This window comes from Phyllostomus hastatus, unplaced genomic scaffold, assembly GCF_019186645.2.
Source record: "Phyllostomus hastatus isolate PE091 unplaced genomic scaffold, TTU_PhHast_1.1 phas_contig_210, whole genome shotgun sequence".
Taxonomy (NCBI): domain Eukaryota; kingdom Metazoa; phylum Chordata; class Mammalia; order Chiroptera; family Phyllostomidae; genus Phyllostomus; species Phyllostomus hastatus.
This window is the reverse complement of record NW_025333737.1, coordinates 38,102,666-38,126,290: the sequence shown is the minus strand read 5'-3', so window position 1 is coordinate 38,126,290 and position 23,625 is coordinate 38,102,666. Positions and strand designations below refer to the sequence as shown.

At 70.0% G+C, this 23,625-nt stretch overlaps 1 protein-coding gene across 1 annotated transcript; it reads left to right on the top strand.

The window, feature by feature from the left end:
* Positions 1-1,064: 1,064 nt before the first annotated feature.
* Positions 1,065-23,449, top strand: SLC38A10 (solute carrier family 38 member 10). The gene is given in 18 exon segments (XM_045836188.1): positions 1,065-1,467; positions 4,489-4,606; positions 5,818-5,863; positions 6,612-6,705; positions 6,876-7,019; positions 7,993-8,117; positions 10,693-10,795; positions 11,381-11,563; positions 12,335-12,446; positions 13,106-13,212; positions 14,901-15,063; positions 17,497-17,664; positions 17,977-18,163; positions 18,165-18,418; positions 18,867-18,989; positions 19,954-19,977; positions 21,578-21,739; positions 22,005-23,449. Coding segments are annotated over 18 exon segments (3,264 nt in total). The 5' UTR covers positions 1,065-1,368; the 3' UTR covers positions 23,057-23,449.
* Positions 23,450-23,625: the final 176 nt, after the last annotated feature.

Here is a 23,625-nt window from a genome sequence, read left to right as displayed (position 1 = left end):
TTTCTCTCTTTCTTCCTTCTCCTCTCTAACATCCTCGGGTGAGGATTGAAAAAAAAAAAGAATTTATACATGCAGGTCCATTAGTATAAAAGTCTAAAATGCAAAATGCTCTGCCCCAATACGCTATTGTATTAGATAGGGTAGAGCTTCGGCTTCATGCAAGAGAGTCCAGAGTAACAGTGGCGTATACACGGCGGCTTGTCTGCCCCTCGTGGAGCGGCCTGGAGGAGGTGGTCAGGGGCTGGGAAGGCCGCTCTGCTCCCTGGTGTAGTCCAGAAATCCAGCTTCTTCTCTGGTCTTGTTTGGCTCTCAAGGTCCAGACTAGAAACCACCACCTTCTTGAGGCCCGTCCAGATTTCTGTGGTCATGTAGGTCTCTACCTCTCCTGCTCTCGCAGTATTTCCTAGACCTTTAACATTCGGCTGTTGGATTCTCTCCTCCCACTGCGTTGGGTGCAGTGCTAAAGGGCGCTGGCCCACGGGGCAGATCCCCATTCCCCGTTTACAAGCTTTGTGACCTTAGCTGGATCACCAAGCCTCTCTGTGCCTCAGCGTCTCACTCGTAAAAGGTAGGTGCTAACTTCTTGGAACAGATTAAGGGTTCGGCCTGGACCGTTAAGGCCCGGCCCCAGCGCCCAGGGTACCAAACACACCCTCTGACTTCAGTCCTAGGGTGTAATTGCCAAGATGAGTCCTTGAAACTCCGCTTCTCTCCGGAAGGCGCGGCGCGGCCCTCTCCCTCTTGCCCTCCACTGCTGTTCCGGAGGGGAGCTCTGCGGGCGAGTCCCTAGAGCTCCAGCCCCTGCAAAGAGGCGTTCAAGAGCCCAGCTCGCGAGGTGTCCGGCGCGGCGCTCTGCACAGGTGCACAGCTCCCTGGCCGGCCGGCCCCCCCGGCCCCGCCCCTCAAGGGCCCGCCCACACGTCTACGCCCATCGCTCATTGGTTTGCGACCCTCCTGGCCCCGCCCCTAAAGGCCCCGCCTCCGAAGAGGCTCGCGGTTCCCTAGTAGGCCCCACCCATTCCTGCTCCCACGCCCCCGCCTCCGTGCCGTCACTTCCGGGCGGGGGAGCCCGCGGAAGGCGGAAGTGTGAGCCTCGGCGGCCCGGGAAGCCGGGCGGAGGTGTGTGCTTGGTTGGCACCCGGCGGCTCTTCCGGGTCTGGGCGCGGGGACTCGGAGGCGGTGCGCGGGAGCGAGTGAGCGGTGGACGATGCCATGAAGCGGCTGCGCGGCCTGGCGGGGTGTGTAGGTTGACGGCCCCCGCCGCCTTCGCGCGAGGCCGCCTCCTCCAGGCAGCCGCCCGTCCCTGTCAGGGCCTCGCGCCCAGTGGTGGCCCGGGCCCCCCGGGCCCCCGGGCCCAGACCCCGTGCCATGACGGCGGCCGCCGCCTCCAACTGGGGGCTGATCATGAACATAGTGAACAGCATAGTAGGGGTTAGTGTCCTCACCATGCCCTTCTGCTTCAAACAGGTGAGTGCAGCGGGCCGCGGTCGCTCCGCGGCGCCGCGGGTCGGGTGGGCGCAGGGCCGGGCGGGGGCGCTGTGCGGCCGCGCCTGGGGGGGGGCGGTCTGCGGGCTGAGTCGCTCGGTGAGGAGGCCGTCAGTCCTCCCACTCCGTAACTTCAGACGGGGCGCACAGGGATCCCCGGAAGACGCAGCGGGACCCGCGGGGTCAGCGCCGTGTCCTCTCAAACTCCGACCCGGCTGCACTGGCGTGCAGAAGCGGGCGCGTCGGGCCCCCGGGCGGGGAGCCAGGGGCGCGGGTTCCGAGTTGGTTGCAAAGGCCGCGGTGGTGTCTATACACTTTAGATCTGCACAGTTCGCGGCATGCACATGAGACACTTGAAACAAATCCGAGACATTAAGAAAGTAGTGTCATGGCATCGTGCAATCGCGCAGGAGAGAGAGGCACCGTTTCTGGCGGGTGGGTCCGTTTGACTTCTGCTTAATCCACAAATACGCGGGCACTTGGTACTTTGGTAAATCCGGTAACTTCTCTCCTGAAGACCCCCTCCTCAGCTCCCTGTGCGCCCCGGGCGGGGTCGCGGTCCCCCCTTGCCCACCAGAACCAGCCTGAGGGTTAGGGCGGCTGAGGACTGGGGCCCCCTGGGGGACGGGCGGCTGTCCCGTCGGCCAAGACCAGTCTGACGGGACGAAACCACATAGGCAGAAAGATGAAAATAAGGTGGATATTTTGAAACTGAAAACGGGTCCCAGGAGTTTAATTTTAGATGAACAGACACTTTGTAGTTTTCATGCCTAGCGTCTTTTGAGTAAAAATAGCGGAAGAGCCCTGGCTGGTGGGGCTCAGTGGGCTGAGCACCGGCCGGCAAACCAAAGGGTCGCAGGTTCGATTCCCATCAGGGCACGTGCCTGGGTTGCAGTCCAGGTCCCCAGTAGGGGGCGCGGGAGAGGCAACCACACATGGATGTTTTTCTCTCTTCCTCCTTTTCTGTAAAAATAAATAAAATAAAATCTCTTCAAAAACTAGCAACAGAAATGCTTTTAATCTGGGGGTGTTCAGTCCCCACCTCCAGCTCTGCAGCCTGTGTGTGCGAGAGCCCGTCTGACTTGGCTGGTGGGCGTGTGGGCAGGAGGAGGGCAGCCCGTGGGCAGTGGCGGGAGGCCAGCCCCTCCCAGGCGGCATCTGGCCGGGCGTTCCTGGCAGGACTACAGGCCCCAGCGTGCATTGCGCCTTGCCGGGTACAGAACTGCCTTCTGGGTGATGTAGTTGGCAGGTCTGCCCCACAGGCCTGGCAGCCTGGGTGCCCGCGTGGAAGGTGCCGAGGTGGCCGCGCGCAGACCTCAGCGTCTGCCGTGGATGGGGGGGGGGCGCAGGCGCCTGCCGGCGCACTCACACACGGCCAGGCCCAGGCGCTCGGCGAGGGCGCCCAGCCCAGGGAGGTTAGGGCTGGCAGCGGCCGCGTGGCCGGAGCGCAGCGGGAGGTCAGCGAGCAGCTTGGGGGGCGTCCTCTGTGTATGTGGCAGCCGTGTCAGTTTTTTTTTAAAGATTTTATTTATTTATTTTATTTTTAGGGAGGGAAGGGAGAGAGAGAGAGAGAGAGAAACATCAATGTGCGGTTGCTGGGGGTTATGGCCTGCAACCCAGGAATGTACCCTGGCTGGGAATCGAACCTGGGACACTTTGGTTCCCAGCCCGTGCTCAATCCACTGAGCTACGCCAGCCAGGGCCCGTGTCAGTTTTTAGAAGTTTCGTTTTGTGGTTGGGTGGGTGGGTGGGTGGTTGGTTTTAGTAATTTTGGTACTTTCTAAAAAGTTAACATTTTGTCCTGGCTGATGCGACTCGGTTGGTTGGAATGTCATTCCGTGCATCAGAAGGTTGTGGGTTCGACCCCGGGTCAGGGCGCACACGGGCGGCAACCAGTCGATGTTTCTCACGTCAATGTCTCTCTCTCTCTCTCTCTCTCTCTCTCTCTCTCTCTCTCTCTCTCTCTCCCCCTCTCTCTCCCCCTCTCTCTGAAGTCAGTAAGTGTATCCTTGGGCGAGGGTTAAATAAATAAGTAAATATAGTGAAGGGAGACTTTAAAACAGTTAATATTTTATTGCCGTATACAGTGCGTACAGAAAAGTGCACACATTTTAGAGGCAGTGTTGATACATTTTTATAAAATGATCAAGCACATATCACTAACCCTCACATTAGGGCACACGGCCTTGCCACGCCCCCCCGCCCGCCCGCCCCTCCCCCCAAGGGGTCCACCGCCCGCCGGCACCAGGGAGCAGGGAGACCCGCTTTTGAACTCCACGTGACTAGAACTGCACGGTGCGGTCGGTGTTAGTGTCTGTGCCGCGCTCTCCGCAGAGCGCCCCGCCCTTCGTTTCGTCTCCCACCTCGGCCGGCACAGGGCGCCGCCGGTTTGGGGCTCTTCCGCGCGCGCAGGCGCACAGGCTCGGACGCCGCGTCCGCGTCTGTAGACAGCTGGGTCCTGGGGCCGAAGTGCAGTTTCAGCCCCCGCAGGACGCTCGGGTGGGGTCCTGCCTCTGGGTCGCAGAGACGCCTGCTGTACGCGCTGGCGCGCGGGTTTCCCTACACGAGCACGGGCTGCCCTTTCTCTTGGGTAAATACCTGGGAGTGCAGTTCCTGGGTTAGATGGTTAAGTGTGTGTTTAACTTACAAGAAAGGCGCAAATGTCATTTTTAATCTCTTGCGTCCAGAACGTGTTTACCACTCCCAGCGGCCGGCCCAAGTGGCTGGGGGGGCGGCGCACGGCAGCATGTGCAGAGACTTGGGGGGTGCCGTGCGGAGCGGGCACTCAGACCTGGGGGCAGGGGGCGGGGCGGGAAAGAGATGTCCAGGGACTGGTCCCTTTCGTACGAGGGACGGGAGTGAATCGGAGCTGGCGCCTGGCGTCTCCAGGGACAGGCGGGCGGCGGAGGGGTTTCCGGGGACGCGGTGGACGCAGTGGTCGGTGTGCGGGGAGCACACGGCAGCTTCGCGTTGTCAGCCTCTCTCCTCCTCTCGGCCCGCTAGTGCGGCATCTTCCTGGGGATCCTGCTGCTGGCGTTCTGCTCGTGGATGACGCACCAGTCCTGCATGTTCCTGGTGAAGGCCGCCAGCCTGAGCAAGCGGAGGACCTACGCGGGCCTGGGTGAGTGCTCCGGCAGTGCCGGGCAGCCAGGTGCCTGGCCTTGCGCCCCAGACCCGCCGGCTGAGTGCCGCCCGCCCCTCAGGGCCCGTGTGTGTGTGGTCCCCGGGCCCCCGGGTCGTCTGCCCACCTTGTCTGCGGCCCTGCTCAGCCTGCCACCACCCTGGTCTGGTGCTGTGGTCGCCCCCCAGAGGAACCAGAGGGCAGGACACAGCCCCCCAGCCTCCCGGCGGTGTGCCAGGCAGGAGGCTGGGGGCGCTGATACAATGCTTCGTATCTGAGACTTGGAGTTGGCGGTTGCTGAGGGACTGATACCCGGAAAGGGGTGGGGGTGTCTGTAGTGGGGTGCGGGGGGTGTGGTGTGAGCGTGTGGGGGTGACCCCCGTGAAGGAAAGGGGGGAGACAGGCAGGCTGGATGTCAGGCCCCTCTCCGCATGGGCAGCACCTTGGGGGCCCCAGTCCCCCAGGCTGCTGTTCTGGGGACCAGCTGCGTCTTTCTGGGTGGAGAAACGCCCCCTCCCAAGTTGGTCCTTTGGCTCCGGAGAGCCCCTTCCCTTTGTCTAGGGCACAGGTGTGTTCTGGAACTTTCTCTGGGTGTTTAGAGTGTGTGGTAGACGCTGCGCGTCCTTTTGGAGAGGGAAGAGTCTGGGGCAGCCAGGAGCGCACCTCCCTGGTGCCCAGACCCCCGCAGACCCCCGTCTCTATCCTGCGTGTGCAGCCCCACGGCCACCTGCGAGAGGCCCGGTGGGCCCCCTGGTGACGGTGCGGCCTCGGGCTGCCGTCCGCTGCCCGGAGCTCCTCGTGTCTGAGGTTCTCAGTGTGACCCTGACTGGCGTCCCGTGCAGGGACCTGTGTGGGGTGCAGACTCCCCCCAGGCAGGCCTCCGTCCGGCCTGCGGTGCGGGGTAGCAGTGCCACTGCAGGGACAGTTTTTCTTCTTTCCCTTTTTTTCAAAATATTTTTTGAGTGAAAAACCAACCTGCCTGTCTTTCCTTGTTTTGTTCCTATTTTACGTGGTTTCTGTTTGTTGACCGTGGACCTGAGGAAAGTGTGGCACCACAATGATGAGGCGTCCCCCGACCCCTGGGCAGCGCCGGACCCACGGGCTGTCGCGGGGTTGCCGTTCGCGCCGCGCTCAGGCGCGCCCCCACCTGTGCACCCCCGGGGCCGTGGGGCCGTGGGGCTGAGTGCGGTTCTCTCTCTGTTTTGCACTAGCGTTCCACGCCTACGGGAAGGCTGGGAAGATGCTGGTGGAGACCAGGTAGGCGGCGCCCCGCTGCGGGAGGCTCCTCCGTCCCCCGCAGCCGTGGCCGGCGGGGAGCACGGCCCCCGTGGCCGGGTGAGGCTTGTGCCTCCGACGTGGGCTGGGCTGGGACTTCGGCGTGCTTCTGACGCACGTGCACTTGCTACGTGTCCGGACGCTCGGTTTACCGCACGCTTCACATGATGGGTGTCGAGGTCAAAGCCCTGCTCAGGCCTCACGAAGGGAGACCAGGACCCGTTAACCCCGGGAACAGAAGGCAGTGGGGCTCCACCCCCCCACCAGCTGTGGGGAGCTCCCGGGGCCGCTCCCAACCCCGGGGCGCCCCCACCTCCAAACGGGGCTGCGTCGGGGCAGCGCTGAGTCAGACATGTCCCGTGCCCTCCCTTTGGAGTGAATTCTGTGGGGCAAAAGCCGCCGGGAGGCCACACCCGCAGGCTCCCAGCTCTGGGGCCGCCATTCCCGACGCGACGGGGCAGTCTCGCGGCGCCCGGCGACTTTCGGAGCTCCTGTGGAGAGGAGACTGTGACCCCCCCCAGCCCCCCACAAAGAACAGCGGGGTGTCACTCTATGATGATCGATCCGGGGGAACGCGCAGTCGCAGCTCTCGCGCAGCAAGGCCGCCTGGCCGGGCTCAGTGTCCGGTCCGCGTCCCGGAGGGACCACAGGCCCGGAGCAGGGCCTGCGCCCGTCTGCAGCCGAGGCCGCCCCGCCCGCGGCCTCCACAGCCCCGCCTCCCTCCCCGCAGCATGATCGGGCTGATGCTGGGCACCTGCGTCGCCTTCTACGTGGTCATCGGCGACCTGGGCTCCAGCTTCTTCGCGCGGCTGTTTGGGTTTCAGGTAGGGGGCCTCTCGGGGTCTGCGGTCTTCTTGGCTTTCTCGTGTCACGCGCCTGAGGTCGCCGCCTCAGCCCTTTGGGAACCGGAGCAGCCCGGCCCGGGTGCCGGGGAGGGGGGTGAGCGGAGGGGACTCCCCGGCGGCGCCCGCCCAGGACCGCGCTCGGCCCCCAGGTGACTGGCCCCGTGCGTGCGCTGCTGCTGTTCTCCGTGTCGCTGTGCATCGTGCTGCCGCTGAGCCTGCAGCGCAACCTCATGGCCTCCATCCAGTCCTTCAGCGCCATGGCCCTGCTCTTCTACTTGACCTTCCTGTTCGTGGTGAGTGCCGCGCGCCGCCGCCCCGGCCGTGCCGCGGGGGAGCCGGGGGCCTGGGGGGTGGCGGGAGGCTCCACCCCGGGAGCCCTCCGCCGGGCCCCTGGGCAGGGAGGGTGAGGCCGCACCCCATGTTTGGGGCCAGTTCTAGGTGGGCGTGCGGAGTCACAGCACCAGGAATGGTCACAGGGGACATTGTTTTTTTTTTTTTTAGATTTTATTTATTTATTCTTAGAGAGGGGGAAGGGAGGGAGAAAGAGGGAAAGAAACATCAGTGTGTGGTTGCCTCTCATGCCCTCTACTGGGCACCTGGTCTGCAACCCAGGCCTGTGCCCTGACTGGGAATCGAACCCGCGACCCTCTGGTTTGCAGTCCAGGATATTGTTTTCATGTGAGCGTTTCCGAGTGACCGGATGGGAGGGTCCCGAGAGCAGTGGGTACTCAGAACACTGGGATCCTGCCCGCCCACCCGTGGGCGTGGTCAGGACGGGCGTCCCTGGGGATGGAGCCCGGGAGGCTCTGCGGTTGGTTGGCTTTCCTTCGAGGACGGAGCACCGGCGTGCGTTCCCAGCAGCCCTCGGCCGAGAGTGCTGGCCCACTGGGCTGCCCCACCACTGCCGTCCACAAGCCTGTCCCCGTGGGGCTGGGGGACAGCCTGTCCAGCTGGGGGGCCCACCCGTCCCTGCGGCAACAGACTGGGCACAGCGGTGGCCCTCGCTGCCCACGGCCGGGCTCAGTGGCGCCTGCCCCGGCCGCCGCCCCGAGCGTCAGGCGGGCCCCGCGGCGGGTGTTCCTCTCGGCAGCACTCGGCGGCCGGCTCCCGGCCAGCGGCAGGCGGGGAACCGGGGGCGGGGAGGCACGCACCCCCGGCCTCCAGCTGGCGGCCCCCGGCTTGTTGTGCGGGTGTGTGCGGGCCGAGATGGGGAGCAGGCCCGGCTGGTCCCCCAGCACCACCAACCACCACCCCCCCCCCACACAGGTCCTGCTGTCCTCACTCAAGCACGGCCTCTTCGGTGGGCAGTGGCTGCAGCGGGTCAGCTATCTCCGCTGGGAGGGCGTCTTCCGCTGCATCCCCATCTTCGGCATGTCCTTCGCCTGCCAGTCGTAAGTGCCGCCCGCCCCCGGGGCCCCGGGGGGCTCTGTTCTGTGTGGGGGGGGGCCTGGGGGTGGGGCGGATGCTGGGTCCCAGGCCTCGCCCTCTCTCCTCAGAGGCCCAGCACAGGCCGCGGGAGCCGGGTCCCGTTCCGTCGTGACCTGCGCGCGCCCCCCCATCTTGCCCCGCCCCCCGCCCATCGGCCCCCGCCCTGGTGGAGGGGCGGCTCCGAGTCCACACATCCTCTGTGCAGAGAAGCCAGCTTCTCTCCCGATCCGTCGCCGGCACTGCTGGCGAGAGCACCCAGTGTGCCGGGCGCCCCCCCGCGGGAGGAGCTGGCTGGGGCGCGGGAGCAGCCCGAGCCAGCTGATGGCGGCGCCCCAGGCACTTGCCAGCGCTGAGCCGGCTGCGAGAGAACGTGAGAAGAAGCTGCACAGACACCGCCTGCAGGCCGCCTCGGGGACGCTGCCGGGGGCCCTGCGAGCGAGCGTTCTCGCCTTCCCCTGGCGCGCCGCCCCGCGGGCAGGCCCGGCCCGGCCCCCTTCCAGGGCCCCAGCAGCACCGCCTTCGCCGCCAGCAGCGAGAGCCAGCCCCCTCCCGGGAGAGACGTGCGAGGCCGGTGCTGGCGGAAAAAGACCACTGGGCTGCGGGCGCGGGCAGAGCGGCTCCCCACTCCCGCCGCGCTCGCGGGCACGCTGGCGCCCGCCGCTGACCGGCGCGGCACCAGACACGCTCGCCCTGTGCGCACGCACCCACGGGCAGCGCCTGTGGCGGTGTTCCCCGCCCCCTCTCGCCCCTGGCAGCGCGGCTCCCGCTGGGGCAGGCGCCGCTCTCCTGCCTGGAGTTTCCTCCGCCGTGGGTGACGGAAGTGACACTCTGTCGCTGGGCTCCTGGTCACCAGTGTCCCTTTTGTCTTGAGTTTGCTGTTTTTAAGAAAGATTTTTAAAGGGATGTATTTATCTATTTTCAGAGAGAGGGGAAGGGAGAGAAAGAGAGGGAGAGAAACATCAATACGTGGTTGCCTCTCACGCGCCCCCTACTGGGGACCTGGCCTGCAACCCAGGCATGTGCTCTGAGTGGGGATCGAACCGGCGACCCTTTGCTTCACAGGCCAGTGCTCAATCCACTGAGCCCCACCAGCTGGGGCAGAGTGGGCTTTGTTAGTGGTACCCCGTGGTCGTCTGTCGGGCGGTGGCCACGTGGCAGCCCATGCACATTGTTGGGTTTGCTTGTTAGGCCCGTCACGTTGTGTCGGGCTGCGTGGGGACAGCTCCCCGTGACTCGGGTGAACTGGGCCGTGGGGGCCGCTTGACGAGGGACTGTGAGGTGGGCCGCGCGCACTGTGGGGGTCTGTGGCTCCCGCCGTCAGGGGTCCCTGGGGCGCGGACCCGATGGGGATGTGGCGGTGCCTGGGCTCTCCCTGCCTGCCCTTGCGCAGCCCCCGGGGCAGGGCTTCTCCGTGCGTGCAGCGGCCAGGGCAGGAAGCCTTGGGCCTGGGCCCGGGCCCGGGCCTGATGCCCTCCCCAGGCTGGGCTCCCCCGTGGGGACGCTGCTGCAGCCCCGGGGCCTGGCTGGCACCGGACGGTCGGGCTGCTTCCCCTGCAGGGCCCGGACGTCCCCCGGCTGCAGGGCCTGGGCCGCAGGGTCCACGGCGGCCTGCACGCAGGAGTGGGGGGGGGCGGGGTGTCAGCTCCCGGCAGCGGGTCTCCGCCCTGTCCTGGCTGCCTGCTCTGAGGCAGACGCAGCGGGCCCTCCTGTGCCCTCCCGGTTTCTGCTGCGCTCTGCAAAGGCAGCGTGGGGTCGGCTCCGCGCACGGCTGGGCTCTCCCACTCACCTCCTGGGGCACCTCCTCCCGGCGCCTCGGGGCCTGTGTGATTTGGGCGTGGGGTGGCGCTGGCCACGGCAGCCTTGAGTTGTGTCTCTGAGCCCTGTTGGGACCCGGGCGGGTGGGACCACAGAGCAGCCACCGTCAGCACGGCGTCGGCCCTGCTTCCTGTGTGGACGCCCCCGGTGCAGCTCCCTCCTCCTGGGGCGGCCCCCCACCTCCTCCGCGTCCCCCTCTTTCCTCGGGGACCGGGCGGACAGGTCCCGTCCCCGCCCGCAGCCCTGCGCGGCTGGCCCTGGGCGGGCGGGGGATGGGAGCCACTCTCCTGTCATCTCCTGCGTCCCATCCCCGGGGCTCTGAGCGCCGCTGGGCGCTGGCGCGGGCGCGCGTCCAGGCGGCTCCTGTTTGTTTAACTTTCCAGTCCTCTGACAGCAGCGCTCCGCACCGCTTCCTGCCCCCTGAATGCGCGGACCCGCCCGGCCCCCCGCCTGGCCCTGTGCTCCCCGCCCGGCCCCGCCCCCGCTGCGGTGGGCAAGGGCTTCACTCTGCGGCACCTGTCCTGTTTGCAGGGAGCCAGTCCCGGGGGCCCCCAGCTCCCCGCCCCCGCCCCGGGGCAGCATCCTGGCTCGGAATCACACGGTGGCCAGTGGGGGTGGGGGTGGGGGGTGTCGGAGACCCCGGCTGGGGCCCCGGGGCCGACGGCCCGGGCGGGCATGCCCGTCCCCGGAGCCTGCTCTGTACAGTCCCCTGTTCCCCCGCAGCCAGGTCCTGCCCACATACGACAGCCTGGACGAGCCCTCGGTGAAGACCATGAGCTCCATATTCGCCTCCTCCCTCCACGTGGTGACCCTCTTCTACGTCATGGTAGGGCCGCCCCCGCCTCCCAGTGTCCTCACGGTCCCCTGCCCAGCGTCCTGAGCCCAGTGGTGGCAGGTGGGCCTGTCCTGCACCTCCACTCCGGGCCGCCCTGGTGGTCTCGGTGGCCTGTCCAGGGGGTGCGCCGTGATGGGCGGTGCTGCCTGGGCCCTGGCCCAGCCCCCCAGCCGGGCACGGCCTGCGGCAGGCGGGCGGAGTCGTAAGTACCCCGCGGCTGCGCCCCCAGCCCCGCGGCTGCGGCGTCCTCGTGTCCACAGACGGCCTGCGCGGCTCGGGCCAGCAGGGTGTCTCCGACACGGGGGCGGGGGCGGGCTGGCGCCCAGAGCCCGGCTGAGGTTTCAGGCCGCGTTGAGACCCGCCCTCCGCGGGCAGGGCACGAGGGCCGCGGCGCCCTGCTCACCACGCAGCAGCTCCGGTTGCTCAGCGCCCGCCGCCCGCGTGGAGCCGTGCGGGGCCCGCACCTCCGGTGCCCGCCCGTCCCCGGGGCGGGGGGTGGGGGGGGACCCGTCGGCGAGCCGGGAGGCGGGCCTTGGGGGGCAGCCGGGCTCACCGCCCCCGCTCCGTCCTCGGCAGGTGGGGTTCTTCGGCTACGTCAGCTTCACCGAGGCCATCGCCGGCAACGTGCTCATGCACTTCCCCTCCAACCTGGTGACGCAGATGGTCCGCGCCGGCTTCATGATGTCGGTGGCCGTGGGCTTCCCCATGATGATCCTGCCCTGCAGACAGGCCCTGAACACGCTGCTCTTCGAGCGCCAGGTGGGGGCGGGGTGGGGCGGCGGCGCGGGGGCGGGGCGGCAGCGCGGGGGCGGGGCGGCGGCCCGCGCTTCCCCGGGCTCCACGCCCGTCTCTCCTGGTGCCTTTTGCTCGTTTGTCACGTCCTGGGCGGCGGCGGGCGTGCTCTCCGAGCTAAACGTGAAGAGGGTTCAGTCACAGTGAAGTCTTCTATCAGGGCTTTTTAACCCAATCTGGGAGGAAGGCGATGGCACCAGAACAAACAGGGACTGACTCATGCGCGCGGCCCGGCCCGCGGCTCCCCTCTGTGTGGTGGCTGTCCCGTCCCCGGCCGGAGGTCCGGGCGCCTGGTCCGAGGCGTCAGCAGGGACTCCCGGTGGCCGCACAGGTCCCACCTGACTTGCCCAGGCCACTCTGTGGTGCAGAGGCTGCGGGACTGGGGGTGACAGCCAGACTGGGGAGGGTGGGACGCCCGGGTGGGACGCCCCGGCCCCGGGACAGCCGGAACAGGCCCACGTGGTCCGCGCCGCCTCCCGCGGGCCCTGCCACCAGAGACGGCGTCCCACGCGGAGGCCAAGCCCCGGAGGATGCGCTGTCCGCCCGGGCCGGCTTGCCCCTCGCTGGCTGCGGGCGGCAGGCACCAGGCCAGGCCTGACGTGGCCCTTGGTCCCTCGCAGGGCAGTGGCGGGCACGTCCCGTGGCCGTGGGCCCCGTGCGGAGCCCCGAGCGGACGGCTCGGAGGGGAGTGTGGGCCCCGGCGTCTCAAGGCCTCTCATCTCGTTTCCGCCCGCGCAGCAGAAAGACGGGACCTTCGCCGCCGGGGGCTACCTGCCGCCCCTGCGCTTCAAGGCGCTCACACTCGCCGTGGTGTTCGGGACCATGGTCGGCGGCATCCTGATCCCCAACGGTGAGTGGGGCCGCCCGGCCGCCCCCCCGCCGGTCCCCTGTGGAGCCCCGGGATGCTCGGCCTGCCTCTCGGTGGGGAGAAAGGCTGGGCGAACGCGGCTGCTCCAGGGGCCTGCGCTGGCGCTGGGCAGAGACCGGGCCCGGGCGGGCAGCGGCCAGGACGCGGCCCCTTGCTGCCACCCCCTGGTGGCCCGGGCTCTGCCCGAGGCCCCTGGACAGACAGAGCTCACCGCCGCCGGGCGCTGAGTGGGACTGTGTGCGCCCGCCCCAGGTCACAACCTGGGGCCCCTGCCCTCCTGGCTTCCACCCACGTCCCGGGACGCCCCTGCCCGGTCATCACTCGCTGGGCAGCAGGGCAGGGGGTTGGCCTGGAGCCGCCCCCAGGGGCGGGGGCGGGGGTCAAAGGTGAGCCCTGGAGAAGCCTCTCTGGGCTGGCTTCTGGGAGCAGTCGGAGCGGCGGTTCTGCCCCCAGGGAGGGTCGGGGCTGGGTCTGTGAGGAAACTGAGGCACAGACGCCACAGCGGGAGGGAGCGGCCACAGGCTCCCCCCCCCCCCCACCAACCTGGCTGCTGAGCCTGCGCAGTCCAAGCGTCCAGGGGACGGGGCAGGCCCCTCCCGGAGCCCCCGGGCGCTCACCCCTCCCGGCGCTCTCGTCCCCAGTGGAGACGATCCTGGGCCTCACGGGCGCCACCATGGGGAGCCTCATCTGCTTCATCTGCCCGGCCCTGATCTACAGGAAGGTGCACAAGAGCACGCTCTTCTCCCAGGTGAGCGTGGGCGGCCTCGGGGCGGGCCCGCCGTCTCCGGGCTCCTGGTCCCGCGGGCGGGCGGGGCGGCGCAGGGGTGCGGGGGCCTGGCTCCCTCACCAGCACCCAGCGTGAACGCCTGCTCCCCGAGTATGTCCGTGTGGGGACTGCCCTGTCTGTGGGTCGCGCCCTGGAGGCCCCCCGCCATCCTGCTGGGGCCTCTGATGAGGCCGCCCCTCCCGCGTTCGCTGCTGGGTGGTGTGCGCCGGGGCCGGGTCCCAGGCGGGACGCCCCAGGGCCCCCCGGTGCACGCGTGTCGTCGGCCATTCCCTGTGGGGAGGCTTCCGGCCTGGGGTCCTGCCTGCTCGGACTCAGTGGGTTTTCCTGAGCTTCCTCTGGTGTCCTGCGGGGGTCTCGCACCGCACCAGGGCTCCAGGGGCTTCCGGCACTGCCGCCCCAGGGTGTGCTTCACCCCTGCAGCCCGCCGTGGGCCTGCGCGGGCTCGTGTCGGCGGCCGGGCCGTCCTCTGGGCCTCGGTGCCGGGCGGCAGAAGCGTCCACCCTCTCTCCTCCGGGACGCCTTGCCTGCTGTGGGCCTCGCGCCGTTGACCGGGCCTTCAGTCGGCTGGTCAGCTTTCCCCGAGACGGCCCGTTGGCCGGCCGAGGGGCCGCACACCCCGGGGGCGGCAGGGGCGGCGGCCCCCCCAGGCCATAGCGGCGTGTCGGTCCTGTGGCTCCTCCGTCTGCCCTGGGGGGTCTCCTGCGAGTCTCTCCAGGGTGTGGGTGGAGGACACACTGGACTTCAGCCCCGTGTCGTCAGCTGAGACCCGCCTGGTGGCCTGTCCTGTGGCCCCTGGTGGGCGCTCGCCTTGCCAGGAGGTGGTGCGCACCTGCTGGGAGTTCACGGCCGCGGTGTTCGGACTCCCGTGCGCTCCTGGACTCCTGAATCTTTCCTCCGTTGGTGCTTCTGGGAGCGGAAGGACCACTCCCGTCAGGACGACGGCAGACCTGTGTCCTTCTGCAGCTCTTACCTTGCACTGGGGAGCCCAGTGACTGGGAGCGAACGGGTTCAGGGTGCTTGTGTCTCGTTAAAGGGACCCTTTTTCCCGCGAAACGCCCCTTTTCACCTTTGGAAATGCTTCTCTCCTGAAGTCCGCCCCCTCCGACACATTGTAGCTAATGCAGCTTTGTTGGGGGTCCGTGTTTGCACAATGTAGCTCTTTCGGTGCACTCCTGTTGATCTCCGGGGCCTCTCTGGCGAGGTGTGTCTCTCCTTGTTTCCGTCCGGCCTGTGGGCAGGAGCGTCAAGGACTGTTCACCGCCGGTGTGATTACTGATTTGGGGGGGGTTAAAGCTTCCGTCTCACTCTTTGTTTTCTGTTTGTCCCACCTGTTCTTTGTTGGTGTTCTTCTTTCCGCTACCTTTTGGGGGAAGCCAGCCCATGAAGTGTTTATGCTCCGCTCCTCGTCGGCCGGTGCCGCGCACCCCGACTCCCGCTGTCCCTCGCGAGGCCGTGGGACGGGGGGCCTCGGCTGACCCGAGCCGGCAGTCACTGTTTCCTGCCACTCCCAGACCCGTGCTGCCCCAGCCCCTCCTGCTGTGCCCTGTGGGGGCGGGGGGTGGGCTTCTGCTGTCCAACCGCCTGCCTCTCTGGGGAGGCGAGGCCCGGGCTCACGTCCCCCCTTGCTCTCGGGTCTTTGTGTCATGCAGGTGGTGCTCTGGGTCGGCCTGGGCATCCTGGTGGTCAGCACGCTCACCACCCTGTCTGCGAGCGAGGAGGCCCCTGTGGACTTGGACGTGGGAAAGGAAGCCCCCGGTGGCCGGCGCGCAGAGGCCGAGGGAGTGGTGAAGGCGGAGGCGGCCCAGCTCCCAGGTACGCGGCTCTCAGGCAGGCCCTGCCCCGGCCCCTCGGGGACCTGAGAGCGTAGGTGGCCGGTCCAGGCGGCCTCACCTGCCCGGCTGCGTCCGTTCCGTGTGGGGGAGGGAGGGGCCGAGGGCAGCCACCTGCATGCAGGGGACGGGCAGCGGACAGGACAGCAGGGCCGGGACCCCCGCGCCCCCGGGGGGGAGTCAGTCTGTGGGCATCGCTCCCGCTCACCAGCCCCGAGCCTGCACGGTTCGGCCGGGTGTCGCCTGGACGGCGGCGGTGACGCCCCTTGCGCCCTCCCTCAGCCGAGTCCGCCTGGCGGAGCCCGGTGCTCAGGCCACATCGCCCCACCGGTGCCCACGCCCGTGGGGCGCAGGAGGGGCGGCTGCTGAGCTGGGCGGGGGCTCCCTACCCCTGTGACTGACAGGGGAGGGGGCTGCGCGGAGGCGCTGGCCAGGGGCACTGGCGGGGGCCCTGCTCCCTGGCCCTGTCGCTGCCTCTGTCCCAGTCGCACACCCCGTGTGCCCGGGGTGTGCGTGCGTCCTCCTGCCGCCCTGTGCAGGAGTAGCGAGAGGGTCCTCCCTCCGTGGGTTTCCAGCAGCGAAGATCTGGCGGGGAGGAGGGCTCCCGGGGGAGACACCGGGAGCCAGGAGCTGCGGGCGCCCGTGGCTGGTGCCAGACTCGGCGGTTTGCGCGGGGAAGAGGTCCCCGTGAAGGGGTGGGTCCCACCCCGCCGGGGCCCTTGCCGGGCGTGTCAGCCCGTGTGTCGGGGGGGGGGGGAGCGGGCAGCCCTGGCCGAGCTGGACGTGGGTGCCGGCTTCTCTCTCCCGAGCCGTTCTCTCTCCCGAGCCGGCTGTGGCAGGTCCGGTGGCGGGTCTCCCGGCGTGAGCCCCAGCGGCTGCGCCCTGCCCTGGAGGCGCGGCCGGCTCAGCTGGACGCCGGCCGCCGTGGCCACATCTGGTTCCCGCTTGCTCCCCGAGGCGGCGGCAGGACCCAGGGCCCTCGGAGCCGCACGTGTCCGTCTGCAGCGCGCTCCGGGTTCCTCGCCCCGCCGCCCCCGGAACTGGTGGGCGGCCTCACCGCAGCAGGGCGGGACCGGCGGGGCTGCGGCAGCAGTGCTCCCCTCGACCCGGTGGGGCTCCGCGGCGGGCGGCGGGGAGACCGGCCTCCAGCGCGGTGGTCCTCGTCCCGGTGGGCAGGCTGTTCCGGACGCTGCACCTCTGGACGCTGCCGTGCGTCTGACCCAGGGACGCCCGGGGCAGAGCCAGGACGGCCTGTGCTGGCGGCCCCCGGCCCCCTGGCCCCCAGCCCCCCTAGCCCCCCCGAGGTGTCTGGCCGCCAGCACCAGGCAGCTGCTGACGTCTCGCCGGGCCCGGGGGGGTCTGACGGGTCACTGGCCATCGGCCTGCCGTCTCCCAGGACCTCCCGGCCCGAGGCACCTCCGTGTGTGCCCCTCGCCGCCACCACTCTGGGTGTGCGGGAAGGTCGCCGACCAACTGCCTGGACTGCCCCAGGCAGGTGGGACCCACTGAGGCCTGGCAGGAGGAGGCATAGACTCGGAACCTGTGCGCCTGGTTACCTGGGCCGGGGACTGCTGGCGAGCCCGGGAAGTGATGGCCTGGAGGCCCCGAGAGCTGGCCGGTGCTCACCGGGGCCAGGGCTTTGGGCTGGCGCAGGGCGCCCTCTGCTGGCCGCTCCCGGGTCCCGCCGGCTGCCAGCCTCCGAGGAGAGAGGGGGCTGGAGCGGGGCTCCCCCACAGCCCATCCCCACGGCCCCCCGTCACGGGGTCTCACCGCCAGCCACACGGGGCCGTTTCCCGTCTTCCACAACCCGCGGCCACGTCCTGTTGGACGCCCGGCAGGCGGAGCGAGGGCTGTGCTCGGTTACTGGTTGGAAGTCTCATGCCCGTTGTGCGGCGCCCGGGAGGCGTTGCCGGCAGGCGGTTCCCAGGGAGGAGTGTGGCCCTCGCCTGCAGGCGGCTCTGGAGGGGGAGGCTGCCGGACGGGGTGGGGGGCCTCGCTCCGGGCAGGTGGCTGAGAGTCGCGGTTCCCGGGTGCCCAGCCCCCGCCCCCCTCCCGTCGCGACCCGGCGCAGCCTGCCCCCCCGCACTGGGTGGTGGGCGCACTGGTGCTGCTCCCTGCTGTCCAGGGCGGGTCCGTGCTGCCATCTGGTGGTGACGGCCAGTGTTGCAGGGAGTGCTCCTCTTCTGCGCCAGTTAGGTGTAAATTTCACTTTGACATGTTTTTGTTATGAATGCACGTGAAAAGTGACAGTTTTCTGTGCTGCTTGGCTGCTAATGACGGGGCAGGAAAAGCCGACTGCTCAGGCTCTGCCGTTCGACTGGGGGACGTGACTGCGTCCTGGGGACCCGCCTGGGTCCGTGCTGATGGGTGGGGTGGCTGCGAGGGAAAGCCCCTCAGTGACCGGTCTGTGCTGCAGGCCAGGACCCAGGCGTGGCCGCGGCCGCGGACGGCCGAGACAAGCCGCAGCCGCCGCGGGAGAAGGACGAGGCGGAGCAGGCGCAGATTAAGGGCCCCGTGGACCTGCCCCCGCGGGAGGGCGCCCAGGAGAAGCAGGAGGCGGCCCAGCTGGACCGGCCCGGGCAAGGTAGGGGGCACTCGGGGGGCCCCCGGGGCTGCGGGTCTCTCCCACCGTGGCCTTGCCCACGTTCCGGTCCTTCCTGCCTCCCGGCTGCTCTGGCTCGGGGGTTGTCCTGCCAAGGCAGCTGGTTCGCAGCTGCCCGTCCTGTGACTTCCTGGAAGCAGCGTCAGCCCTCGGCTGGACGGCTGTCAGGTCTGCGGGAGGTGGCGGCTGCCGGCCTGGCGCCCGCTGTCGGGCCTGGGACTCGGGTCACAGTCCCCGGGACAGAGGCTGGGCCGTCCTCTCCCCGCTCCCCAACGCGCCCCTGTGTCTTCCCAGGTGTGGCGGCACCCGTGGGCGAGGCCCACCGCCACGAGCCCCCCGTCCCGCACGACAAGGTGATGGTGGACGAAGGCCAAGACCGAGAAGGACCGGAGGAGGACGCACATCTGCATGTGGACGGAGCCGCTCCTGGGGCCAAGGGCCAGGTGGCGCCGCCCCTGCTGGACCCGGAGCGGGAGAGGCGCAGGGAAGGCCCAGGCCGTGGGGGCCGCGGAGCCCCAGCCGGCCGCAGAGGGAGACGGGCAGCCGGCCGCGCAGCCCGTGGAGGAGAAGGACGAGAGGCCGGGCGGTGGGGGTCTGCACCCAGCGCCCCAGGCAGGGCTCCCCGAGGGGCCAGACGCCCCGGGGGCAGGCGCCCAGGACAGAGCAGACGGCGTGCCGATGCCAGACCCGGCTGCAGGGGCCGCAGGCAGGCCGGCGGCGGCGGACAGGGAGCCCGGTGAGTGCCGGCCAGGCCCTCTGGCGTGGGCGTCGGGGTGACCGCCCGGGCCTTCTCCTCTCGCACAGCTGGCCTTCGCGGGCGGCAGCCCCTCCGAGGCTGTGGGGGCCGATCTGGTGGCTCGGCGGCCACCGTGACGGGTGTGGTGCAGCCGTCCCCAGACCACAGGACGCCCAGTGCCACTCTGCTCCCATGTGTCTGGGCACCTGTGGGGACCAAGTGCCGACGGGCTCCACGCTGCCGGGTGCCGGCTGCTGACCGCTGTGGGGTGAACACTGGCCCGCTGCCGGGGCCCGGGAGGCCGTTAAACACTGTTCATCCCTTCCCTGGCCGCTGCCGGGCTGCACGTGGGCTGTGCGGTGGGAGGGAGGGGCCGTGTGCGGGGCGCCTCCTGCTGCCCCCCTCCTCCTGCGCTTCCTGCGAACCGGTGTCTCCACTGTGCGTGCAGGCGGGAAGCCGGCTCCTGGGGCTGGGCAGCCGGCAGAGCCCCACGGCCAGAGGAACTCGGAGGGACAGGCCGGAGACCTCGCGGGGGGACAGGCCGGAGAGCACGCCGGCAGCAAGTTGGAGGGTAAGGGCTCTGCCTTCTCGCTGTGCACTCCCGGGGGACGGCTGCCCCTTCCTTCCAGACCGCTGGCCGCCCCGGAAGGAGCCTCGAGTGCCTGTCGTGTCCGGGGCCCTGTCTGGGCCGCCCTGGTCCCGGGCTCCCCGGTTTTCTGTGGCGGAAAAGAAAGCGCCTTAGGCAGCTCTTCCGTCCCAGTGAAGAGACCCCCCCGCCCCAAAGCCCTGTCGCTCTGTCTCAGGGCAGACACGGAAGGTTCTAGGCGAGGCCTCTCGGCAGCTGGGGCGGGGCATCTGCTCTCCAAGACCTGGAGGCCTTCCTGACCTGCAGGGGAGGGTTGGTGCCACGCCCCTTAGCTGGGGGCGGCGCAAGGGGACACTCACGTCACCGTGGTGAAGACCCACCACCCACCCAAAAGGAGAGCTCCTCCCGCCTTTTCGCTCCAGCGAGCGAGAGAGACTCGCTGTGAACCCTGCTGCCCAGCGCGGGCGGGGTCCAGCTGCCGGCTCTGCACCCCCTCGCAGCCTCCCCTGCCAGGCCCCCCCTGCCCCGCCCCCCTCCGTGGCTGGAGCCAGTGGCAGCCGCCCGGCCGGCCCTGATTTCCCTGGCGGCCCACCGGCTCCAGGGCCCTGTCTCCCAGGCTGAGCTCTCGCACTCGCTGCGTTGGGTGGCCCTGTGCGTGGGGACCCAGGGGAGCCACCTCTGGTGGGGTCCTGGGACACACCCCGCTGTCTGGACCCGCCTCCCAGCCGGCCGCCCAGGGCGTGGGGGGCGGGGTGTGCTGACTCGGGGCGCGGCAGCGCCGCCGCCTGTGGCGCGTGGTCCCTGTCTCCGAGCCCCAGTGCTCGCCGGGCGCCGGGCTGGGGACCTGCTGCCTAAACCCGTGTGGTCCCCTGGCGTCCTCTCCCCGAAGAGCGTTCTCACGGTTTCCTATTCTGCCTTTCCTCCTCGCGCTTCCCCATGGGACGAGCAGCCGAAATCCAAAAGATGGTCGCAGGTACGGACCGAGGGGCGGGCACCCCAGCGGCAGGCCCATGTGTGTGGAGGGCTGGCGACCCGAGGTCGGGCTGGTGCTCACGCCGGACCCTGCCCCTCGGTCGGGGTGCTCCGGGGCCCCGGCTCGCTCCCTCTCGTCCGAGTGGCCTGGTCCTCCGGGGCCCTGCGGTGGCCCCGCAGTCACTGGAGGACAGGCTGCAGGCGCTGGTCATATCGGGCCCCACCTGGCAGAAGGGGTGAGGTGCTGTGTGCAGCCCCACTGTGTGCAGGGCCTGACGGCAGACGCCCCGCATGCGTGGCTGGTCCCTGTGGTCCCGGTGGCACCCGGCCATCACCCTCCTGGGTTCTGTGTCTGTCCTGGTGTCGGTGCTGGGCTGGCCCTCCGAGGGCGGGGCCCGGCCTGCCTGGGGATGGGGGAGCTGGCCGCACACGGGGCCGTCCCTGAGCCACTGACCAGTGTGCGTTCACGAGGCCGAGGTGCCAGCGGACAGGGTGGCGTGTGTCCGAGGTGGCCAGTCGGAAACTTGTGGGGACGGTGCCATGTGCCTCCCCCGTCAGAGGGAGGGGTGCGGACCACTGGCCCGGCCCACGACCGTGGCTTTGCTCCTCGTCCTGGGGACCTCAGGGTGTGCGGGCGGGTGCCTGGGGGGCCCGTCCTCCCCGTGGTCAGCCTCAGCGTGCTCCTCACGGGCCCGTCCCCTGCAGCCCCCGGAGGAGGCCGACCCCACCCTCTTCTGGCAGGCCACAGGTCAGAGGTCACCGTTGGGAGGACAGGCCAGCATGTCCCGCGTGCATGTCCAGCAGGCGGGGCCGTCGCTGGGCGGTGGGCTCTCCCTATGGAATGTATCTTTTTCCTCTGACTTGCGCGTGCGGCCGGCCCAGCTGCAGCGTCCCCACGGCGTCTCGCTGCTGAGACTCAGGCGTCACAGGCGCCCCACACCCGGGCGTCCCGCAGCCGGCCGCCGGCCCAGGGCCGGAGCGTGGGAGGCAGATGGCTCCCTGGCCCTGCACCCGGGCCAGCTGCTGCAGGTGCCGCAGCGCCTGGGCCTCGCTCCACACTGGGCTCCGGGCAGCGGGAGCAGCTGGGCCCAGCCACGCCTGCCACCCGGCCTTCCCCTTGGCTCAGCCCCCCCTTCCTCCTCCCACATGTGCGGGGCCTGCCGCCCTGGCCTGGGGGCGGGCCGAGTGGGACCACACGGGCTGGGGGGGGCCGCTGTCCCTCCGGGAAGGCGGGACGGTGCTGCTGGTGTTCAAACCCCCCTTGGAGGGGGGGGTCTGTGAGCACCAGCGTTCCCTTTCAGAACGCGCTCTAGCGCAGACGGCTGGCGCGGGCCACGCAGGGGCCGCTCCGGCGGGCGCCCAGGGCGTGACTTAGGGCCCCCGGGACTGCGGGGCGTCTTGGCCACGGGCCGGGGGAGCGCCAGGCGGTTAGACCAGCCACTGCCCCGTGCGTGGCCGCGGGAGGCCCCCCGCCCTGAACGCCTCGCCGTCCGGCCGGACCCCAGAGGGGCCGGCAGCGTGCCCCAGGGAAGGCCCTGGCCGGGGCTCCGGTGACCTCGCGGCGGCCCACACAGGCGCCCTCCGTGTTCCCCGACCCCCAGAAGCCGGCCGGGCGGAGATGCTGGACCACGCCGTGCTGCTGCAGGTGATCAAGGAGCAGCAGGTGCAGCAGAAGCGCCTCCTGGACCAGCAGGAGAAGCTGCTGGCCGTGATCGAGGAGCAGCACAAGGAGATCCACCAGCAGCGGCAGGACGGGGAGGAGGGCAAGTGCACCGGGGGCGGGGCCGGGAGGGGAGGGGCGGGGCCGGGAGGGGAGGGGCGGGGCCGGGAGGGGAGGGGCCCGAACTGGGAGGGTGGGGTGGGGTGGGGGCGGGGCCCAAACTGGGAGCGGGTGGGCGGGGCTGTCTGTCCCGACCGGCAACTCTAGTGGTGCCCGTTTCTGAACTGCTGGCAAGTTGGTTCCTTTTCCAGTCCTGGCGTCAGTGGCTCCCGCCCGGCTCCGCGCTGAACCGGTGTCTCCCCTTGCAGTGGACGCGCAGGCCGAGCCTGGGGCGGCGGCACCGCGGAGGAAGGAGCAGGCGGCCCCCGACGTGGGGACGGTGGCGCGTCCCCCTCCGCAGCCTGTGGAGCCTGAGCTCGGGGCCCCGGAGCAGCCCCCGGCTCCGCCCCAGGGACACAGCCAGCGCCCCCCGGAGGACCCCAGGGGGGCTGAAGGCGGAGCCCCAGCGGGCCATCCTGGGGTGCTCCACCCCGAGCGGCAGGGAGCCCGGGCCGAGCCGAGGGAAGGCCGGCAGGGCCAGGGCGCCGACGCCGAGCCCGAGGGGGCTGCAGTGCAGGAGCGGGCCCCGGAGTCGGACCTCGCAGGGGCGCCTGGGGGTCCAGAGAGGCCAGACGCCGGGGACCACCCCGGGCAGAGTCGGGACGTGGGCGGCCGAGGCTCCCAGGAGAAGGACCAGCCTGGAAAGGAGGGGGCTGCCGCCGGGGCCCACGCGCAGGAGGAGGCCGGCGCAGTGGCAGCGGGGGCCAAGGCTGGGGACGCTCGCGTGGAGCCCCAGCGCGGGGGCCGGGACCAGAGGCCAGCAGGCCAGCCCAGCAGGTCGGGAGGGGCGGCGCCGGGGGCCCAGGCCACGTCCTGGCGGTCGGAACGCCTGGCTGTCTCTGCCAGGGCTCAGGGAGGCCACCCCGAGGCAAGACAGGACGCCCTCGGTGGGGGCCGAGTGCCCGCTCCCAGGGAGGACGCGGCCACCCAAGCGCCCGGGCAGAGACCGGACCCTGAGCTCAGGCCCGAACAGGCTGTGCCCGGAGCTCCGAAGCCGGACGACGCCAAGCCCAACCGAGACCTGAAAGTCCAGGTCGGCGCCGACCTCCGCAGGCGACGGCGGGATGTGGCTGCCCGCGAAGGCGGCGGGCCGGCCCCCGGGCAGGAGCTCATCCTCAGCTTCCACCCGCTGTCCGACGTGCAGGCCGGCGACCTCCACGGTGCCCTGGACGCCCGGCTCCGCCAGGCCGCGGGGGGCGCCCTGCGGGTGGTGCACAGCCGCCAGATCAAACAGTGGCCAGGGGCCCGGGAGGAGGCCTGAGCGCTCCTGAGTGCCCGCCGGCCTCCTGGCCAGGGGGCCCACCCAGGCCTGGCCGGGCTGCCGCGGCCCTGGAGCACGTGGGGGGGCCAGTCCCGGAGCTCCGGCTCCAGAGGGGCGTCCGAGCGTGTGTGGCCTGTGTCCTTCCCCAGAGGTGTCTCTGCCGTCACGGACGCAGCTCCCGACCTGTCCAGACCAAGCTGACCATGGCCGCCCCTCCACACCCCGAGACTGCGGGTGCCCCACAGCTGTGGGGCCCACGGGCAAGGGCCGGTGCTGCCTGTCCGGGCACGAGGCTGCCCAGACCAGCCCCGGCCTCCCACGTCCAGGTGCCGCGGGCTGCCCTTGCTGGCGTGCTGAGTGTTGCACAAAATCCGAATAAACGTCCTGCCTTCACTGCGAGCCTGCTTCCTGTCTGAGGGCCGCAGCAGGGTGGCTGCTCTGTCCCCGGGCACCGGAGAGAGGCCACACGCACCTGCCTGCCACATGGCCCTGCTCCATGCTCCCCTCGGTTCCCCGCGAGGTCTCTGAGACCACCACCACTCGGGGCCGGTCAGCGAGGTGGGGGTTGA